The sequence below is a fragment of the Homarus americanus genome, unplaced genomic scaffold (assembly GCF_018991925.1).
Source record: "Homarus americanus isolate GMGI-L3 unplaced genomic scaffold, GMGI_Hamer_2.0 scaffold36970, whole genome shotgun sequence".
NCBI lineage: Eukaryota > Metazoa > Arthropoda > Malacostraca > Decapoda > Nephropidae > Homarus > Homarus americanus.
Genome location: NW_024740094.1, coordinates 8238335 through 8261174, shown reverse-complemented (window position 1 = coordinate 8261174; position 22840 = coordinate 8238335). Strand labels below are relative to the sequence as shown.

At 37.8% G+C, this 22840-nt stretch overlaps 1 protein-coding gene across 1 annotated transcript in view; it reads left to right on the top strand.

Moving 5' to 3' along the window:
- The first annotated feature begins 423 nt into the window (after positions 1-423).
- Positions 424-22840, top strand: part of LOC121875196 (WD repeat domain phosphoinositide-interacting protein 2-like) — a 104904-nt gene continuing 82487 nt past the window's right edge. Inside the window, exons 1-2 of the mRNA XM_042379645.1 lie at positions 424-678; positions 12250-12332. Coding sequence (XP_042235579.1) covers positions 512-678; positions 12250-12332 — 250 coding nt within the window. The 5' untranslated portion in view covers positions 424-511. The remainder of the gene's footprint in view (positions 679-12249; positions 12333-22840) is intronic.

The window sequence follows — 22840 nt, the reverse complement described above, 5'->3', positions numbered from 1 at the left end:
CTTATATCATCACCTCCACTATAAACTTTTATCAACTTCGTTATAGTGACCTCGTGATGAACTTTCATTTTGTAATTTTATACTTGGCATCCGTTTTCTTGTTATGTCAAACTTTGTTTTAATGTGGAGATTATTCTCGTCATCTATATTTTAGAAAAGTACATTCTATTTATGCTTTAAAATACATAACATATGTTCATCCTTACTTATATTGGAATTTGGGTGTGAGAAAGGACGAATGACGTTCGATATAGTCGCATTTCTAAACGTAACTTTCAAGTAAACATTCTTAATTTTTTATTGAAAATGACTGAAGTTTAATCATAGATTATAAGTATTTATCTATCAACAATCAATATTTTAGATTTCTAGGGTGTGGGAAGATTATTTTATTCAATTGAAATTCACATTTGTCATCAGAAATACACCAAAACAAGAACGCAAACAACAGTTGGCAGCCTACAAAGACAGCAGCGCAATGAAGTTTTAGCACCCTGAAAGGTTGCCGTTTATGCAAAGCCTGGCAACAAGTGTGGGCGTAGTGACCTCTGGTGTGGGCGTGGTAACCTCGGGAGTACGGACTGGAATAGCTGGACTGATGAGTTTAGCAGCACAGGGGGCGTCAGACCCCTCCGCCAGTGGGGGGGTCTTCTCTGTCAACTTTAACCAGGACTACTCGTAAGTTTACCTACTTATAAATGTTAACAGTTAATATTCATTGTCACTTCATCTTTTATCTGCTGTTATAGTGTTAATGTTATGAGGTTCAAGAAGTTGGCATCGTAGACACTACAGCTGTTATGGTTTTGTTTACTAGGTTTGAAAAAATATGAAAAAATATATTAGTCATATTGTGGCCATTCTTTGATTTTTTTCATAATTATCACTTTCTGTGTAATGTGATAATTTGATGAAGGTTAAGGAGAGGGTTGCCACTTCCTTACTTAGCATTTTAAAGGAGCTATACTAAATTTCTGGGTAATAATTTACAATAGTGACTTGCTGGAAGGAGCTACATTAGGAAAAATTCTGTTGGCAAATTTATTCCTTACCTCTCGAATATCCTCATAAGGTTGGAGGAATTACAATTTACTGACTTTTGTTTTTCTTAACTGAAACATTTAGATCTTCCTATTCTGAGCATTTTGAAACCCATATATACCAGGTGGAAATATGATAATAGCAACAATTGAATTTAATTGATTTTACGTACTTTTTGGTCTTCGTCTATGTTAGGAGATGTTATCTTCGTGAAAGCGAGTTAATTGTGAACATGTTTACATCACGCATGCATGACGTCTTCGTGTCATGACCAATGATGTATCGATCTCATCGCGCGATTTTTTTTCGACCAATCAAAATTGAATTTTTTCAAAGGGAGCAGCCAAGGTATGGATTTGAAGGATTTAAATTTCACTGACCAGTGTGATAATGGCCGTGGTAGAGGTTGGGTGTGAATCTTGCTCCCACGATTATTTTAAGTTTATTGCCGAGTTTTACGAGAAAGACGATCAAGCTATCCAATTCCTACATAATCACGGTGTTCTCCCTACATCTGTTGAGTGCCCGCACTCTAAATTGCCTTGTAAATTTAGAAAGAACAAGCATCAGAGATTGACCCTGAACCTATCCCTGGTCCTTCCGCTTCAAATTAAGGTATTGTACTTTTGGACATGGGGCGCCCCAAAGTTTAAGACTACTGAAACATTTAGATCTCATTATTTTTAGTCTTTTGAACCTCATTTATATTAGTTGGAAATGAATAGGATAGGTTAGGTTAGCTTAAGCTAAACCTACCGGGGGTCTGGGGGCGGAGCCCCCGTCTAGGGGTTAGGTAAGGTTAGATTTGGTTAGGTTAGACAACTCGTTTTCGTGTTTTCCCCCACCCAAAACCCCGATTCCTAGGCTCTCCCTCATTATCGATGGGGGGGGGGGACAAGTAATTTCCGCCAAAATACACTTGAAAAACATATTGGTTAACCACAAGGGACTCATATCCGAAAGTAAAAATTTACCCAATTTTGTTATGGTAAATATATGTTAGGAAGATGTGCTCCACTAGATATAATAGTTTAGGGAGATTTGCATTTAGAATTTTTGGTCTTGTCAGGGCCGGCCTTAGGAGGTGCGGGGCCCAATTGGGAAAAATTTTGGTGGGCCCCAGGTTCCCAGCCAAGGTCTGTAGAATCATAGAAATATAAATAAAGTCTATCATAGAATTAAATCTCTATGGTAGAATGGAAAGTAATCAAAATGTGCGAGTTAATGGACCAAACAGATCTAAGCTACATTTTAATATAAAATTGCATACATGTAAGCTTACCAAGTAACAAAAAATTTGTAGATTACTTCTGAAAAGTACATAGTTACAATACCACTTGTTTTAGTGACTGTGAAATGATATGGTGTTACATATATATTGCAATGTATTGTTGTGTGTACTTGACGAGCCGAGAGTAGATTACTCTAGCGCGGGGCCCCCTTCGGCGCGGGGCTCCCTTAGGCCCGGGGCCCAATTGGGAGCAATTGGTCCAATTGGCTTAAGGCCGGCCCTGGGTCTTGCATAGGTAATGGTGTCTTTTGTACTGACATGTTTCATATTGGTGCGTTTTCCATAGGATTTTTATTTTGGTTCACATATATTTGTTTTTATCCCAGTAGGTATTTTGGATTTTTTACCATTATCACTAGGATTCTTTTTTAATTAGGAATCGATTTTCTTCTATGGCATTTCCTGCACAAATTTATATTTTTCGAGTACTGCATTTTAAACGTTAAGATCTTCCCAATTACAAACAATATTAGTTGTTCAAAGTGGGCAGGGCTTTGAAATAGAGGGAAAATGTGGGGTAAAATACTAAAAAGATCATCAAACAACCCTTTGAAAACCTTACCTAACCTTTCCTAAAAGATTAAAATTCGCTTTCGAGTTCATGGATCCCCTCCTCATCTGAACACCGAAAACTACATCAACACATTAAACACTGAAAACTAGAATAAGGTAAGTGATTTATAGTTTTAGGATTTTTTTAGGTTAGGTAAGGTTTTCAAATGTTTGTTTGGTGTTCATTTTACTATTTTACCTCACATTTTCCCTCTACTTCAAAGCCCTGCCCACTTTGAATATAAATTTGTGCAGGAAATCGATTCCTAACTAAAAAGGAAACCAAGTGATACCGGTAAAAAAATCGAAATGTCTATTGGGATAAAAAACGAATATAAACTTTTATTTTTTCAAATGCATAAAAAAGAATCTGGTAGGGGAGCAAGAGAAAATGATTCTAAATTTAGTGTAGTAGGCATTACTCCAGAGCCTCTACACATTTGGTGCTTCAGTGCAGTGATAAAAGCCATTTCTGAAACATGTAGGCCCGAATTCTGAACAGTGGTTTGAGCCACGGATTTGAGCTCGACTCGGGCGTGCGAATCGGGATTACTCTATTCGAGATTTCCTGCAGTGGATTTCTCATATTCAGAACATCGGCTTGAACCCCGGATCGGGTAATGTGTTGCATTTTCTTCAATTACGAGCAAGGATTCGAACACTGAAATTCCATATACTGTATTCACATTTCATTTACACCATTACAACAGTCAACCACCATTGAGAGTAATATTTACAAGATTATGGCAGTAACTATGACTCGACGAGTTTTTGCAGAGGAGGAGAAGTCTCTCCTTCCACATAATAAGTTACTGTACTTTTGTTATTATAATTACAATCAAATTATAATGATTTATGGTATACTGCATTACAATGTGGCTGTGTTGTTATATGATAACAAGGAAATTCATAGAGGAAGAACAATTACATAAGAATTATAGATATAATCTGGGACAGGTGTCGATATTCATAACCAAAGCAAGATGAATCAATGCATGGCGTTGTAACCTGGCTAGGTTCGGTTAGGTTAGGTTTCTTTCTGTTCTTTTAACCCCACATTTCCCTTGATTAGTAATGTAAAGAAAAGACTTTCCTTTATTAATACATTAAAATCAAAATGCACTCGGCATTGATTATATTATAATGAAAGTACATCAAAATAGTTATCCTAAATATTGTCGTTCCCCCTTAGGTGCCCCATGGGTGGCAACCAAACAGGGAGATACTACCGCCTGGGAAGATATTGGAAGCATAATGTGTTGTCTAATGGTAGACCCTGCTGCCATATGGCATCACAAAAATTGACCAAGTTCCAGGTTGCTGATCTAACTTTCTGCCTCATTTACACACAATTGCAGGGTCTCAATTGTTTCTCTTACTTTGACAACACAACATACATATATCGTTTCTCAATATTGATCTTTTTTCATTTTTGTATTTCTTTATGGTTCTTTATTATCATTATCATCAGTGTTGTTATTATTATTTAATTTTTAATTTTGTATTTAATATAAATTTTACTTACTTTGAACTAATTATTATTATTATTGTTACTATTACAGTGATCCCTCGGTTAACGAGCGCCTCGGTTAACGAGATTTCGGTTAACGAATTACCTTCCATAAGATTCTTAACTTTGGTTAACAAGCAATCCATTGATTAATTAGTTTTTAACGAGCACCCTTCCACTTTTTTTCACTTGCATTTGGTGGTCCACCAGCTGTAGTATTAGTCCGCCAATACAGTAATCGGTTCTAGGGCTTAAATTCCTTACTATTTTAGTAAATATCAATAAGTTTGTACTATTCAATAATTTTAAAGGTTTTATGTTAATTTTTTTAGTAATTTTAACATAACATAATTGAAGTATAGGAAGCTAGTTTCTTGCGCGCCAAACAGCCTGTCAACACACCATACAGGCGTGAGTCTCTGTATCTTTTCAGTGGAGGTAACATCTTGCTTGAGACTCTCTTCAACTAAATGCTTTTTTTTTGTGTTTCCAAGCAAATTATTGGTCAATTTTAAATTTATTTTACATATTGACAATATATAATGCAGTGCAGTGTTGATTTAAAGAAAATAATCTTGAATTACACCAAGAAAAAAAAAAATTATGGGTGAAATGGTTCCATGGGGTGACTTCTTTTCCACCCCAATGCTTTCTCTTCTCCCTTCTCCTCCACCCGCATTCTAATTCCCATCATCATCCAGGAGCCTTCTACATACACACCTCAAAGTAAGTGTACTTTACTTCCTTTTTTGTTGATTTCAGGCAATTTTCGGTGAGCTGGAACCAATTACCCCAAAACCCATTGAAACAATGGTTTCGGTTAACTAGCAACCTTCTGGAACGAATTGTGCTCATTAACTGAGGGACCACTGTACAGTCGACCCTCGTTAATTCGGACCCCTTTAATCCGGATTTCGGATAAATCGGACGATATCTGAACTAAGCGAGGGACTGTCCGTATCAAATTTCTGGTTCTGGGATTGTTCCAGTTGCAATTCGGGTTGCAATTTCAAATTCTGTGTCATTACTAAGGAATAACGAAGTCTGGTGCACTGCACTCCAAGATTAAGAGAAAACGGAGGACTCAGGCGTCCTGAAACGAGAGAAAACGGACTCCTATGACGGGCACTCAAATAAACATACACATAGCTACATGTTTTGTGGACTACCCACTGTACAGTATCCTTTTCATCACTTTGTAATAAACCTAGTCATGCCAATGTGTGTTTCTGATAATTACCATAACATTATATCTTTAGTGGGTCTGAATGAAAGCAGTTGTACAAACACAAGCACTCACACTGACAGACTTGATAAGTTTACCAACCATAAAGACAGTTGAAGCTTTAAACATCACTCACAATGGATCTTGCAAATTCCAACTCAGACATATCTAAGTTGCTCAACAATTGCAACCCCAGTTGCAATTTCAAATTCTGTGTCATTACTAAGGAATAACGAAGTCTGGTGCACTGCACTCCAAGATTAAGAGAAAACGGAGGACTCAGGCGTCCTGAAACGAGAGAAAACGGACTCCTATGACGGGCACTCAAATAAACATACACATAGCTACATGTTTTGTGGACTACCCACTGTACAGTATCCTTTTCATCACTTTGTAATAAACCTAGTCATGCCAATGTGTGTTTCTGATAATTACCATAACATTATATCTTTAGTGGGTCTGAATGAAAGCAGTTGTACAAACACAAGCACGTATCTAGGACATTAACCGGCGCATGACTGTATAATGCAATATTATGCAATATTAACCCCTAAATTGGTTAATTCGGACAATCGGCTAAAACGGACACCCTTCACCCCCTATTAGTCCGTTTTAACGAGGTAAACTGTATTACATTTTCGCCCCCTGGCCCCAATGTGGGTCGTTGACCTGTGCCCGTGTGAGCTAATCCTGTTAAAAAAAAGAATAAAAAAAGAACAAGGTGGAGCCAGACCACGTGAGCACTGTGCTATCATCGCCATGCAACATGGGCGTAATCAAAGGCGTCTTTGTCTCGGGTCTACCAGGCCGAGGTGGTAGGTCAGTTGGGCGGTAGTGAACAGAAGACACGCGAAAGTCTGCATATGAGGTGAACGAGCTCCAGTTTGTGTGTGTGTGTAGCACAATCTTAGTACCTTGGGAGTACCAACGTCAACAGCTCGTGTATGTGGAAAGTACTCTTGGGGGAGTACCAACGTCAACAGCTCGTGTATGCGGAAAGCACTTTGGGGGGAGTACCAACGTCAACAGCTCGTGTATGTGGAAAGTACTCTGGGGGGAGTACCAACGTCAACAGCTCGTGTATGTGGAAAGTACTCTGGGGGGAGTACCAACGTCAACAGATCGTGTATGTGGAAAGTACTCTGGGGGGAGTACCAACGTCAACAGCTCAGGTATGTGGAAAGTACTGGGGGAGTACCAATGTCAACAGATCGTATGGAAAGTACTCTGGGGAGTACCAACGCCAACAGCCTGTATGTGGGAAGTACCTGGGAGTACCAACATCAACAGCTTGTGTATGTGAAAGTACTCTGGGGAGTACCAACGTCAACAGCTCGTGTATGTGGAAAGTATTCTGGGGAGTACCAACATCAACAGATCTGGTATGTGAAAGTACTTGGGGAGTACCAACATCAACAGATCGTGTATGTGGAAAGTACTCTGGGGAGTACCAACGCCAACAGCTCGTGTATGTGGAAAGCACTGGGGGAGTACCAACGTCAACAGCTTGTGTATGTGGAAAGTACTTGGGAGTACCAACATCAACAGATCGTATGTGGAAAGTACTCTGGGGAGTACCAACGTCAACAACTCGTGTATGTGGAAAGCACTTTGGGGGGAGTACCAACGTCAACAGCTTGTGTATGTGGAAAGTACTCTGGGGGGAGTACCAACGTCAACAGCTCATGTATGTGGAAAGTACTCTGGGGGGAGTACCAACGTCAACAGATCGTGTATGTGGAAAGTACTCTGGGGGGAGTACCAACATCAACAGCTCGTGTATGTGGGAAGTACTCTGGGGGAGTACCAACGTCAACAGCTCGTGTATGTGGAAATTACTCAGGGGGGAGTACCAACGTCAACAGCTCATATATGTGGAAAGTACTCTGGGAGTACCAACGTTGACTAGTGAAAGGACACTAAACCCAACGACCCGCCATGAATACTGGGAGATACTAACGCCCGTGACACGTAGGTGAAAGAGAAAGAGATAAACTTACCTGGAGTGACAAAATGTACAAGTGAAGATATCTTGTAACATAGTCCTGGATGCCTAGTGTATATACCAGTAGTTGTGTTATGAGTATGGATTGGAAACATAATCAATGTAACCTGGTGATATGATCAGTGTTCTATGTGTAAATGTGGTTTTATGTTTACAAGTTTTGACCAATAAATCATTGCGACCACGTCATTTGGCTATCGTTCCTACCAAATTTCTTCATGGCGATTAAACTAAAGAAAAACACTCAAAATAAAGAAGCGTCAGCGTTCTTTACATTTACCCACTTGATCTTCATGGACCCTAAACACGAAAGGGTTGTACAGTGACCCCTCGTTTAACGAATGCCTCGGTTAACGAAATTCGGTTAACGAATTTCTTACGAACCGACCTCAACATGTTTTCGCTTGCACTGACCGGGCAACCAGCTTTAGTATCAGTCCGCCAATACATTAATCGGTTCTAGGGCTTAAATTCCTTACTATTTTAGTAAATATCAAGAAGTTTATACTATTCAATAATTTTAAAAGTTTAATATTCAATTTTTTAGTCATTTTAACAATTATTGAACATAATTGAAGGTAAAGTGACTAGTTTAATGCGCGGCATCCAGCCTCTTAACACAACAAACGGTCGTTAGTCTCTCTCTGTTTTCACTGGAGGTAACATCTTGCTTGAGACTCTCTTCAACTAAACGCTTTTTTTCTGTGTTTCCAAGCAAATTATTGGTCATTTTGAAATATATTTTACATTGACAATATATAATGCAGTGCAGTGTTGATTTAAAGAAAATAATCTTGAAATACACCAAGAGAACTAAAATTTTATGGGTGAAATGGTGCCATGGGGTGACTTCTCTTCCACCCCAATGCCTTCTCTTCTTCCTTCTCCTCCACCCTCATTCTAATTCCCATCATCATCATCCAGGAGCCTTCTACATACACACCTCAAAGTAAGTGAACTTTTCTACCATTTTTGTTGAATTTAGGCAATTTTTCGGTGAGCTGGAACCAATTACCCAAAAACCCATTGAAACAATGGTTTCGGTTAACGAACTTTTCGGTTAACGAACGACCTTCTGGAACGGATTCAGTTCGTTAACCGAAGGGTCACTGTAATACATTACCATAACTCATTCAGTAACCAGAATCTTTCTTACCTGGAAACTATTCCTTGCAAAGAATCTCAAAGCAATCATCAGCTGATGAATGGGAGGTAGAGGTGAACTATAGCCAACAGGTCTGTCAAGTAGATGCTCCATATCATGGAAAATATCAGGGAAATCTCCCTTGCTGAACCTATATCGTTGTCTAAGTTATGTCATCATAAAAATTGGTAGGATTCTGTCTATCTACCATCAGTCTTTTCTCTACAAAATTTCCAATTTGACAAAATCGCCAAAAAATGTGCTGTCAAAATTCATGTTGACATGCTGTCTTGAATGACGGATTGACTGCTAAACCTGTCTCCAGGTTGGATTAACGCGAGGATCGACAAATCCGATCTCAAACCCGGTTTGAATCTTTGTGTTGGCTCAAGCCAGCGTTTTGAATACTGTACAAACAATCTTCAATCTTCACTCGATCCTTGGTTTAAATCTTCATGCGGTTTTAAACCAGCATTCTGAATTCAGGCCGTATGGTTTTAGTAGAAACTAAACAGTAAGTGTTAAAAAATGAGTTTTAGCAACTTATGATATCCAAAATATTACCAGTATGGGAACACAAATTACATAAACGAAGTGTCTCTCCCACCACTTACAGATGCTGTATAATATTAAATTAAAAAAAAATAAATAAAAGGATTCAACAAGTGTCCTTAGAAACCCAATACAAATGGTACCAAGACTTATGAACACCCTGTACTGTATATAATACTGTATATCAATAGTACAACTGTACACGTTAGCTAAAACCTCAGTACATTACTGTATACAATACCTCTTGTAGTACTTTAGATGCTACCTGGAAGATGGAACACTAAGAAACTGCTCTAGAAGAGGTTCATATCTTGGTTCCAATTGATATGAGTTTGTGACAGCACTATACAGCATATTTCATACTTGTGACCAGTGTATAATGGCTCTTAGTATCAACAGTAAGCACCTATAATGATACTGTATGCTTGATTAATGTATTCAACCATTTTACTGTACAGGTTGTACCTCTGTAGTCCGGCATTCTGTGGTCCGGAAACTCCCGTGGTCCGAAACGATTTTAGTTTGCCCATGGAGAAAATTAATTTGAGTCTGATACTTTCGATGTTTGGCAAAATTTTGCCTTATTTACCAGACTATTTTGGCGAATTACTACCTGTAATAAAGCAACATCCTAATAAACCAACAAAAATAACACAGATAAAATTAAATAAAAACTAAAAACAACTCAGAAAAGTTCTTATGCTCTACACCTTCAGCTAGAGTTGAGCATACGTCATCCAAGTAAAAACACACACAACAACATTGGCTGTCCTTATGTTTTCAACTTTACCACCACTGGTGGGTAGAATTTTTGTTTTAAATTCAGAAACATTAATTAAAATATATATATGAACAGTAAATAAGTGTTACTTTCATATTCTTAGGTATAGTAATGGCGATATGTTTTCACATGTGCGCACTTACATACGTGAGCTCACTTTTTTCTTTACAATTAATGGTTAGCTACTTATATTGTTCCATTTATTAACATTAAATAACATTACTTAAAACAACCATATTAATTTTTTACATTAATTTTACAACAGCTACAACCAGGGTCTTATTTGCTTCAGTTTTATATGTAGATCCAGTCAGTCACTGGTTTTGTAATCAACGAAAACAATCCTCTCTCGTCTCCTCGTGTGTTTTAATATTCTACTTATTATTAATGAATTGTATTGTTCATTTTGCACACATAAGAATTAATTAAATCAAAAAGACATTCAGTAATAAACAATAATGAATCTTTTGTACATAAGAGAAATGACACTGTTTACACGATTTGTGCACGTCTGAATGTTGGCGGGCTGCTGAAACCCGTCAAAATTCGAGTTTCCGCCGTCAAAATTTTAAATTGCATAGTGGTTTTTTTGTGTCCAAATAAAAAAGTTGAATTAAAAACTCCCAAAATTTGAGAACCTACTGTAGTGATGGGTTGTCAGACCACAGCTTACATCTCAGAAACAGTCCAGACTTGACCCGACATTAGGGAGGTCATGTGTAGGGTAACTCTAGCGGCTGACCAAGGGTTATAAATCAGCCAGGCTCCCCTTCCCATGTCACACGGGCCCAACAAACATGTAAGAAGGCACCTGCCCACTCTCTCCCAATATACACAATAACCTACATCCCAGAAGAAGTCCAGATCTGACCTCACATTAGCCAGGTCAAATGTAACCCTCACAACCCAAGTCAAGGGGCCACAAATCAACCAGGGCCTCTCATGTCACACGGCCCCACCTGATGATTTCTCCAGAATATACAACTTATAGTCTCTGAAAAAGTCCAGACCTGACCCTACATTAGCGAGGGCAAATGTAAGGAGACCCTTCGCCGCCCCCCCGATCAGCTCAACCTGACGGCTCGCCTCCCAATATATAGGACGTCCGAGTCCTCCCTCGCCCCAGAGAGAGAGAGAGAGAGTGTGTGTCTTGTAACCAAGAAGGGCCAGCTACCACGTCCCGAGTCCCGCTCGTAGCCCTCCCTCAGGGGAGCGGCGAGAGGGATTCAGACACAGACACACACAGGGATCGGAGGAGGAGGTCCACCACAGCTGAGTCCCGCTCACGGGAGGAGAGTCATGCAGGATTTCCCTCCCCGACTTCCCTCCGGTGTCCCAGCTAAGCAGTCGCCCTCCCGACACCAGTGTTCCAGCTAAGCAGTCTCCCTGCTAGGCCTTCCCCAGGTCACGTGAGTTTTTGTCAGAGCTTTCCATGGGACGAGTTACTTACGTGGGAAGTGTATTCATTTCATGTTCGTGTCCGAGAATCAGAGTGTCTAGTAACGTAATATGATGTCCTAGTAACGTAAATATAATGTCCTAGTAACTTCAATAGAAGGTGTTATTAATGTGTCCATGTCATTGTCGTAATTAATAAAGAGTTGTAACGAAGCGGTGTTTGAGAAGTCGCCCTTAAGACGTAATAGATGTGTATTGACGTATAAGATACGATAAGTGTAAATATCTATCACGGCCACGCTACCAAAGTCTTCCTCTCTTTTATGCTCTTATACTATCAATATTCTACCTATATGTAATCTTCTTGTGAGATTTGTCTCATTACACTACTGTACAACATTTAACCCTTCAATATATCTTCAAAGAGACCACGAAGCAGTGAAAGTGGTGCTAGTGCTTCCAAGCGTAAGCACAAGTCACTATCTATCCAGGAAAAGGGTGAATTTCCATGGTCCGGCACCGGTCAGGTCCCGAGGTTGTCGGACTAGAGAGGTACAACCTGTACTGTGTAAATAATTTTTTATTTATTTTTTAATCGTGGACATAAAATTGTGTGGTTGTAGGGGTAATCATTTGTAAGTCCTTTTTTAGAAGCGGCTGAAAATTTATTCAATGTATTCAAATTTTTGGGTAGTGTAATACAGTACTGTGATGAAGAGTGCACTAACTTTCCTTACTTTGTTTTTGCAGATCCCTGGGAGTTGGAACAAAGATAGGCTACAAGTTATTTTCTCTTAATACTGTTGATAAAGTTGAACAAATATGTGATAATGGTAAGTGTTCTTTAACTACTGTAATGGTTTATGAACAAGAATTTTACCGTACTGATAGATTATATCAGTGGTGAAGACTGACCTGTTTATCTCTGGTGGAATAATATTGTCATATGTGTATGGTAGTTTCATAATACAGGCATCCCTCTCGCTACGGAAGCCGGGTTACTGAATTTCGCTCTTATGGAATTTGTAATTATGACCAATAAGTTGGCGTCAGAACCGCATCTTACGGAAGGTAATTTTAACAATTAAAAAAAGTCACTATAAAATAATTTTTTGTTAAAAATTATAATTTGTTTGGTGTGGATTTCTTGGTGTTTGCTACCTCCATGGCGTCGCCACGTGGAGTCAGTCCATTGTTTACATCCAGTGTGCGCGCATGTGATTTGGCGTTCCAATAAGAAGGCTTGGATGACTATGACCCTTTTCCAAGACTGGTTCACTAACTATTTTTGCCCTGCTGTAGAAAGATATAATGCCAGGCGTAACATATCTAATAAAGCATTGCTCCTCTTAGACAATGCACCAAGCCACCCAGTAAATTTAAATGATCTTTCTGATAATGAGTGGAGTACATCCCCAAGAACACAACTTCCTTGCTCCAGCCAATGGATCAAGGTGTGATAGCTAACTTAAGGCATATTATCTTTGGAAAACTTGCAGCTTATAAAAGCAATTGATGGGGAGGATAAACCTACAATTAGGGACTTCAAAAGTTCAACATCTTGATGCTGTGGATAATATAGCCGAGTCATGGATGAAGTGAAAACCTCGCTATGAATGGTTCATGAAAACATATGGCCAGAGGTGTCCATGAATTTCACGGTTTTTTACACAAAAGTCTACAGCAAGCTCAACAAGACATTGTGACACTTGGAAATAATGTAGGCTTTGAAGAAGTCGTGGAAAATGATGTGGTGAGTTGCTAGTCCCATAGAGAAGATTTGACTAATGAAGATCTGATGATGCTGAACAAGAGCGAGCTGCAGGACAGGAAGAGGATATAGATTCACCCACCCCACTTCAGTTGACAACAAAGGATATGTCTAAAGCGTTTGCACTAATACAGGAAGGTCTGCAAATCTTTGCTGGTAACCACTTCAACCGTGAAAGGAACATCAAGATTGCAAGAGCAGTTAACAATGCTCTCAGTTCCTCACTGAGCTGTACAAGAGAAGGTGCGCTGTGAACGTCAAACAACTTTGGATGAGTTATTCATCCTCAGAGAAAAGCTGAAAGCAGATGATGATTTACAGGCAAAGGCAGAAGAGAGTATTGCCTCCTCTCCCTCCAAATAACTTCCTTTGCACCACCAATCCTCACGCAGCAGTCAACATCTTTTTGGTAAGTTCAGTACAATATTTTATTTATTCCAACTGTATTTCTCTTCATATTACATGTATATCATGAATTATTTAATGTACTGTATTGTATGTGTTTATAAATGTTTATTTTCATTCATAAAAGTGCTTGAATTATTTTTGGGGCCTAAAAAATCTGTGAGAACGCATCTCCAGTTTTATAATGGAAGTCAATGGGAAAATAGGTTTCAGGTTATGAATTTTGCGATACGTCAATTTTCCAGGAACGGAACCCTTCCGTAACGCTGGGGATGCCTGTACTCACCCCACGTATTTAAATGTTGAATACCTGCCCAGTCTGTAGCCCATTGTATGTAGTACAATATTTATATAATCCTTATAAAGTCTGTCCATTCCAGGGCCCAAAGCCATAAAATACAGATATTGTACTGTTTCCTGGTTCATGTGCCCTAAGAATAAAGAGAAATACTGTATTCAGTAATTATTTAGGTAGACTACAGTATTTCAGATTATTTTTGTAAAAGAATGGTGTTTCTAACTTATGGTAATTACAACTGTTTTTATGGACTGCAGTATAAACATTATATTTTTTTCAGAATATTTTGTGAAAGGATATTTAATTGAAACAACCTTGCAGAGAATTTATTCAGGATCTTCATGGTAGCAAATTCATCTTTCGAACACAATTAGAACAGTTGCTGTGGATAAAAGTTTATGCACTATCACTAGCGGTAAATAGTTTGACTCATGGCCTCGACCTAATATAATTGGAGTGATAAGAGAAATCTACAAGGGAGAAGAGTGTATCACATTATTACTACACTGTATTGTGCCTGTTTATAAAATACTGTACTGTATAGCAATACCCCAATTAGTGCTCAGGATACATTCCTGGAAAATGGAGTGCTATCCAAAACCTTACAGGGACCCTAAACAATTACAGTATACAGTAGATGTATGGAGGTACTGTCCTGACAACATTATATTTTACCTATGAGATACATTGTATAATACAGTCTCTCCTCGACTTATGACGGGGTTCCGTCCCGACGACCAGGTCATAAGTCAAATTGGTCGTAAGTCAAAAAGGCGAAAATAATACATAGAAATTCTAAAATGGGTGTCTCTTGTTCTTCTCAGCACCACGAGAACTCTCACTTTTGCGCTTGCCAACCATTTTAAAGGAATTACAAATGAAAATTTTGTCAGTACATTGCTGATCACTTACGCCGACTCGGAAATATGTAATGTGAAAAATATTTTATACGACAATGGCAGATGTCCGGGTCGTCGTAAGTCGAATATGTCATAAGTCGAGGAGAGACTATAGTATTTTATGTGAAGGGTAGAGGTATTAATAAACACAGATTACAGTAATGTATCTTTACTAATTAATAAACATCAAATAAACATTGTACTTTACTGTACAATATTTTATCTAATGACAGTGTGTCAGTGAGACACAGTGAGTGGGAAGCAAGAGGGAGGGTGGGAAGCAGTGGGTATTGTATGGATCTGCTCTGGCTGAAGCTAATCCGTCTCTGCATCACTGAAATTATGATTTAGGTGGTGATAATAGAGGTAGTGATTATGATGGAGGTGGTGGTGAGAGAGAGTGTTGTATGTGGTGAGGTGATGTGTCTATCGTTTTCTTTGATAACACTGGCTGCAGCACTGTCAGATGCTATTGAACAGCTGATGTGTAAATATAAATGAGCAACATTTTATCCCTTCAAAATTATCTTACAAAATATTTTAAATATGGAGTGGTAAAGCAGAAAGGTGTGGGTGATTAGAGATATGGAGTAAGGGGTGTAGATAATGAGTGTGTTGCTATGTTCTTCAGCTCACACCACACCCCCTACCACACATTGTGCTTCGGTTAACCACCCACAATTTTATGTCATACAATAAGATCTTCATTTAGTATAAAATTAAACACCTTCTGATTCATTCTGAATTCAAATTGTTTAATTAATTTGTGGAAAAAACATACAAATTAAACCAAAATATCAATTACAGGTATACCCTATAAACCGACGTTCCCTTAACTGCCGCTTTGCATAGCCGATGATTACACATTAGGGAAATACCTAGCAAGTTTGCTGACTACCCCGTTGATCAGATGATTGGAGGAGGTGCCAAGAGTGCTTTTGAGTTTGGCGTGTGATGTGCGAATTCTTGCCATAAGTACGATGCAAATTTATATTAAGTGAATTACAGTATACTGTAGTCTCGATTTACGCAGATTTGGTCATTTATGCGGCACCTTGCCAGACCGACTATTTTTATTTACAAGGTTCATTCCACCATTTACGGGCAGAGTGCACACAAGGTCGCCCAGCTGAAGATATTTGTTTTAGCTCAAATTCATAGAAATTACCCCGCCAGAATAAAATTTACATTGCTGAATTCTTATAAGATGGTGATTAATTTAAATATAAACATCCTAAAATTTGCATTAGACATACAAATTTTAGATCTAATTTAAGAATTTTATTAGAGAGCAAAAAATTTTATCTTTTGTGCAAAATATATGACGTTTATATTCAAATTATTCGCAGTCTTGCAAGGAATTCAGTACTGTCAATTATATTATCCTAACTTTAGTCTGAGGTATTATTTATTACTAAACCTGTAAGCCTAGTGTATTTCCCCAAACATTTCTCTGGTAGGGAGGGAAGGAAGGTTGGGGTAGGTAGGGAGAGAGGGAGGGACCCAGCGAGCGTGGGAAGAGGGGAGGAGCGGAGGTGGGGGTATTTTGATTGACAGATAGTGTCTAGGTAAAGTATAATTTGTTTATTTACTGAAGATATTTGTTTTTAGCTCATAAAATTCATAGAAATTACCCGGCCAGAATATATTTTACATTGCTGGAATTCTTATAAGATGGATGGTGATTAATTTAAATATAAACATCCTAAAATTTGCATTAGACTTACAAATTTTAGATCTAATTTAAGAATTTTATTAGAGAGGCAAAATTTTAAGTTTTGGCAAAAATATATGACGTTTATATTCAAATTATTCACAGTCTTGCAAGGAATCCAGCAATATCAATTATATTATCCTAAACATAGTGTGAGGTATTATTTATTACTAAACCTAAAACCTGGTGTTTTCACCCAAACATTTCTCAGGAAGGGAGGAGCCAGTGAGCGTGGGAAGGTGGTGGGGAGTTGAGTCCGTAATGAACTTGCGTATTGTGTCGGAAAAAGTGTAGTTTGGGGGTCGGCCCAGTCTCTATTTCAATTAATCCCATATGTTCTGTTATTTCGTTTACGCTTTTCTCATTTTACTCGGACCTCCACGGTTCAATTGACCGCGTAAATGAAGACTACTGTATCAAGATTCTACAGTGTATATATCTCTCTTCTCTTCTTGCTGACTTTGTGTGTTATGCAATCATGCCTAAACGCCCCAGCGATATTTATTCTTTTGTTAACCCATAAACGATGGCTAGCATTTTGAGTAGAGTATATATTGTCTTTAATGGGGATAGTGTAGTGGTCTAATCAGGCCTAATGAGGTACAGTACAGGTACAAACATGCAAGGATGGGGGGGAGGAGACTGGCTGTTGTCACAATTGCAAGTGTTTTTATTTATTTATTCTTTGTTTAACAGTACAGGAATACCTTGCTATTCACAATCTCGATAATTGCAACCCCTTATCCACAATTGATATTTTAACACCCATATTCAATATTCGTAAAGCATGTCCCGCTTATTTGGAAATGAAAAATTACGATACCCTACAGTAATATTTCAAACCAGGCGGCTAGCTGCAGCTCACATTCGACTTAAGGCCCGTTTCACTTATGTTTTTGTGAAGTAGGCCTAAGTAAAGCCTGACAGAATGAACATGTGTGTGTGTGGACTTGGCAGGTGTGTAATGTAGAAGGTTCCTGGTTGATGATGATGATGGGAATCAGGTCCGTTCTTTAGGTGGGGCGAACAGGGGTGACCGCCCGGAAACCCGCGCGTGTCCAGCACAAGACCCACTGACCTCGGACACTTTACCTGTTGACTGGTTAATCTGACCTGACGGTTTACGCCCACCATCGCAACCTGACCTTACCATCCATAGCGACAGTCCCATGGGGGTTGGTTGGGTGGGTTCCTCGACCGCGATAATCTGGGGCCCCACAGTGGCTGAGTTGCCCGGGCCCTACTCCCTCCTAGGGACGGCCCTGATGGGAATTAGAAGTGGGCGTGGAGGAGAAGGGAGAAGAGAAGGAAGTGGGGATGGTGGAGAAATCACCTTTCAGGGGACCCATGCTTGATGCAGCAATTTCACCAATAAAATTTTAAGTTCACTAGGTGTAATTCGAGATTATTTTATTTACATCAACACTGCACTGCACTATATATTATCAATATGTTAACTAAATTTCAGAATGACCAATAATTTTAATGTAAAAAGGCAAAAATATTCAAGACACCAACAAAATCGATGTTCACTCTACTGTCAACAAAGCCAAACTGACGCCTGGTGGCTGAGTCAAGCTGCTGATGGGCGCACAAAAAACTAGTTCCCTGTACTGCATATATTATCAATAAGTTAACTAAATTTTAAAATCACTAATAATTTTAATATAAACAATGCAAAAATATTAAAGAGCACAACTTTCTTGATATTTACTCCACTGGAAACGAATGTAAACATAGAGCAGATTACTGAATTGGCAGAATAGCCCATCAGCTGATCAGTTAATGCTCACCACAAAACGTGTTTTTCGTAAGGATCTTGTTAATCAAAGTTTTGTTTGTTAACCGAATTGAAGATCCTTATGGGAGGTAATTCGTTAACCGAAATTTCATTAATCGAACTGTTCGTGAACCGAGGGACCACTGTATATATATATATATATATATATATATATATATATATATATATATATATATATATATATATATATATATATATATATATATATATATATATATATATATATATATATATATATATATATATATATATATATATATATATATATATATATATATATATATATATCATTAGCCCAATAAAGCACGCGGACTTACATATAATCAACACTCACCCGCCATGATTGGAACCCACGATATTATGATTGTGACCGGGAACGTTATTTCTGGGCCACCAGGACACTAAAAGCAGTCCTGACTCTGTTATATTTCACAAATCCTGTTCAACGAGCTTATGGCGACTGAACCTCTAATGGGACTACCCGTGCAGCTTAGGTGATCAGAGTAACGCTACTCAACCGCTCAAACACAAGGATCCATATATATTCTATTAGCCCAAAAAAGCACGCGGATTCTGATATAATCAACACCTCACCAGGATTTGAACCCACGACGAGGATAGTGACCGAACGCATTCTGGGCCACGCCCCGTCACAATATATATACATAGTCATGCTCCGTTAACGCCCTAGATACTTTCGAACCGTGACGTTAACTTAAATGGACGTTGTCCGTCATCACATAAACTTTGTATTTATACTTACGCATGCATGGGAATACTATATACGCATATATACACTTTTACTCTCAAATCACTACTGTAATGTGGTACAGGTGATTAATTTTATCTCTTGTGAAAATACATGACGTTTATATTAAAATTATTCACTGTTTTACAAGGATTCCAGCAATGCTGGGCAGATGGGGGAGAGGGAGGAGGGAGCGTTAGCGAGGGGCGTGGGGGAGGGAGGTAGTACGCTTGACAGTTGGCACAGGCCCAGGTCTAACGCGGTATATTTATCAGTTCTAGGTGACTAAGCTTCATAAAAATGCCAGTGAAATGACCTGGGAAAATATAATTAACATTGCTGGGATTCTTGTAAGATATTGATTAATTTGAATATAAGCATGCTATAATTTGCACTAGGCATAACAATTTTAGTACCGTAATCAAATTAGTACATGTACACTCCAGCTTTGCACTAAGATCATTTATTTCTTTAACATTTCTTTTAGTATGGTGTGTGCATGTAAATGGACGAAAATAAATGAAGAAATTTATGTAATTCTACCCAAAAATACAGTTTAAAAACTTTATATTATAAAATGTAATACAGTATTATACACTAATGTACTACATTTTTTATATCTTGAGCAAAATATATGACTTTTATATTTAAATTAATCTCTGTCTTGCATGATTTCAGCAATGCAAATTATATAATCCTAACTTTAGTCTGAGATATTATATAAAATAAACATAAAGAAATCACCAATCTTTTGTCTGGGAACACAAGGAGGGAGGTAGCCAGCCGAGCGTGAGGTGAGGTGACAGAGTGTCTGGTGTTTGTTTATTTATTTGAGATAAGATTTGACAGTTGGCGCTGAAGGCCTACGTGTTTATTCATCATTACTTAAGATTGACTAAGCTCTTCTCATAATTTGCCACCCAAACGACCTGGGTGAATATAACTTACATTGCTGGGATTCTTGTAAGATAGTGATTTATTTTAATACCTGTATAAACAATCTATATATGCAATAGACATAACAATTTTAGTACCGTAATCATTTAGTACATGTACAATACAGGTTTGCACTTAGGTCCATTGTTAACCAAGGGACCACTGTAAACTTTATATTTCGTAAGTAAGGAAATCAAATGAAAAGTAATGTACTGTACACTACAATAGACAAAAAACAGAAACAGTAACATAGGCATTTCTTGTATCTATCGAAACATATTATGGATATATAGTTACTGTACTGTATCATTATATGCCTGGCAGCACAATCTATAAAAATACGAGATGCATATGTGACGCAAACGTGACTGTGCCCGCTCTAGGGCCATTTAGGTTTTCTATGTCCCATTATTTGAATGTTTTTTTTTTCAATTTCAATTGTTTATTCCTTGATAGAGGAAGCAGGATCCTAGTGCTGTCACTTGGTACCCCTGTACCATAACACCAGAAGCAACTGGCCAGTGTCTCAAGTATATACAGTACAGTAGTCATCCCTTGGTTATCGCTCCTAATTAGGACCCCGCCGAGTGTGTGATAACGAAAAACGTGATAACGAAAGTACAGAACCTAGGGGATTTATTCTAATTGGTTCCAGGCACCCAAGACCCAACCCCAAGTTTCCCATTTTACGACCATTTACACCCACTAAATATATGTATATATATAATGTTATGGTAAATATCATTAACACACATAGGCATGGCTAGGTTTATTCCAAAGTGATGATGAAAAGGGTATGCTCAATACTGTAGTCCACAAAACATGTAGCTATGCTTTTTTTATTTGGTCCCCCATCATACAAGTTCGTTTTCTCTCACATCAGGACGCCTGAGTCCTCCGTTTTTTCTCTTAATCTTAGAGTGCACCAGAGACTTCGTTATTCATTAGTAATGACACAGAATTTGAAATTGCAACCTCAATTGCAATTGTTGAGGCAACCAGATATGTCTGACTACAGCAAATGTGTTATTGTCAATTTGTAGGTGAAAGATTTTGTCCTGAATGTAGGTTAACATTACACCTGGAGGCAAATGCTTAAAAAATGCCTAAGGAAAGAAGCATATTCCTTTAACACATAATATCTGACCAGTATGGGGAGGATCATCGTGTTTCTAGCCGGAGGTGGTCCAGCAGGCGCCACGGAAGTGTATGGGGTAGTAGCTATGGACGATATGCGACGGGACTTGTTCGGTTGGACGTTAATCATGATGATTGTATATATATATATATATATATATATATATATATATATATATATATATATATATATATATATATATATATATATATATATATATATATATATAGATATATACATACACACACACACATATATATATACAGTATTACTCGCCTAACGCGTTTCACTTAACGCTGCTTTATCATATAATGCTGTGCCTCGCCAGAGCTGAACTTTCACTTAACACGGATTTTTTCCAAATATACGTGAGTGTCCGGCTTGAGACGCTATTTTAGATTTGCCCCACCCGCCACCTCTGCCTGCCTGCCTGTTTTAGCTCATAAATTCATACAAATTACCCGCCAGAATATAATTTACATTGCTGGAATTCTTATAATTTGGTGATCATTTTGAATATAAACATCATATATTTTGCATTAGACATACAAATTTTAGATAAAAATTTTTCTCTGAGAGTAACTATGTTATCTTTTGTGCAAAATATATGACATTTATATTCAAAATATTCCTGGTCTTACAGAATCCAGCAATGTCATTTATATTATCCTAACTTTAGTTTGAGGTATTATTTATTACAAAAAAGTTATATTCTGGTTTTCCACACATCTCCTTGGGACGGTTGGTGGGGGTGGGGGAGGGAGGGACTACCGACCATCTGTTACCCTGTGAAGAATATATTTTTTTTATTAACTGAAGATATTTGTTTTAGCTCATAAAATTCATACAAATTACTCGTCAGAATATAATTTACATTGCTGAATTTATAATTGATGATCATTTTGAATATAAACATCATATATTTTGCATTAGACATAAATTTTAGATAAAATGTTTTCTGGGTAAATATGTTATCTTTTGTGCAAAATATATGACATTTATATTCAAAATATTCCTGGTCTTACAAGGAATCCAGCAATGTCAATTATATTATCCTAACTTTAATCTTAGGTATTATTTAATACAAAATGTTAAAATTTATTTTTTTCACCCCACATCTCTTGAAGGAGGAGTGGTGGGGTGGGGAGGGTTGGGACTGACCCAAGCTGGAAGAGGGGGAGGCAAGGTGGGGTATTTTGATTGACAGATAGTGTCGTGTAGATTTTTTTTTTTTATTAACTGAAGATATTTGTTTTAGCTCATAAAATTCATACAAATTACCCGTCAGAATATAATTTAGATTGCTGGAATTTATAATTTGGTGATTATTTTGAATATAAACATCATATATTTTGCATTAGACATACAAATTTTAGATAAAATTTTTCTGGGTAACTATGTTATCTTTTTGCAAATATATGACATTTATATTCAAAATATTCCTGGTCTTAAGGAATCCAGCAATGTCAATTGTATTATCCTAACTTTAGTTTGAGGTATTATTTATTAAAATTTAGTGGTTTTTCTCAAAAATTTCTCAGAGAGGAAGAGCGGCAGTTGGTGTGAGGGGAGTGGAGTTGAGTCCATTATTTGAAAGTTAACATGTAACTGAACGAAGAAGTGGCTACTGA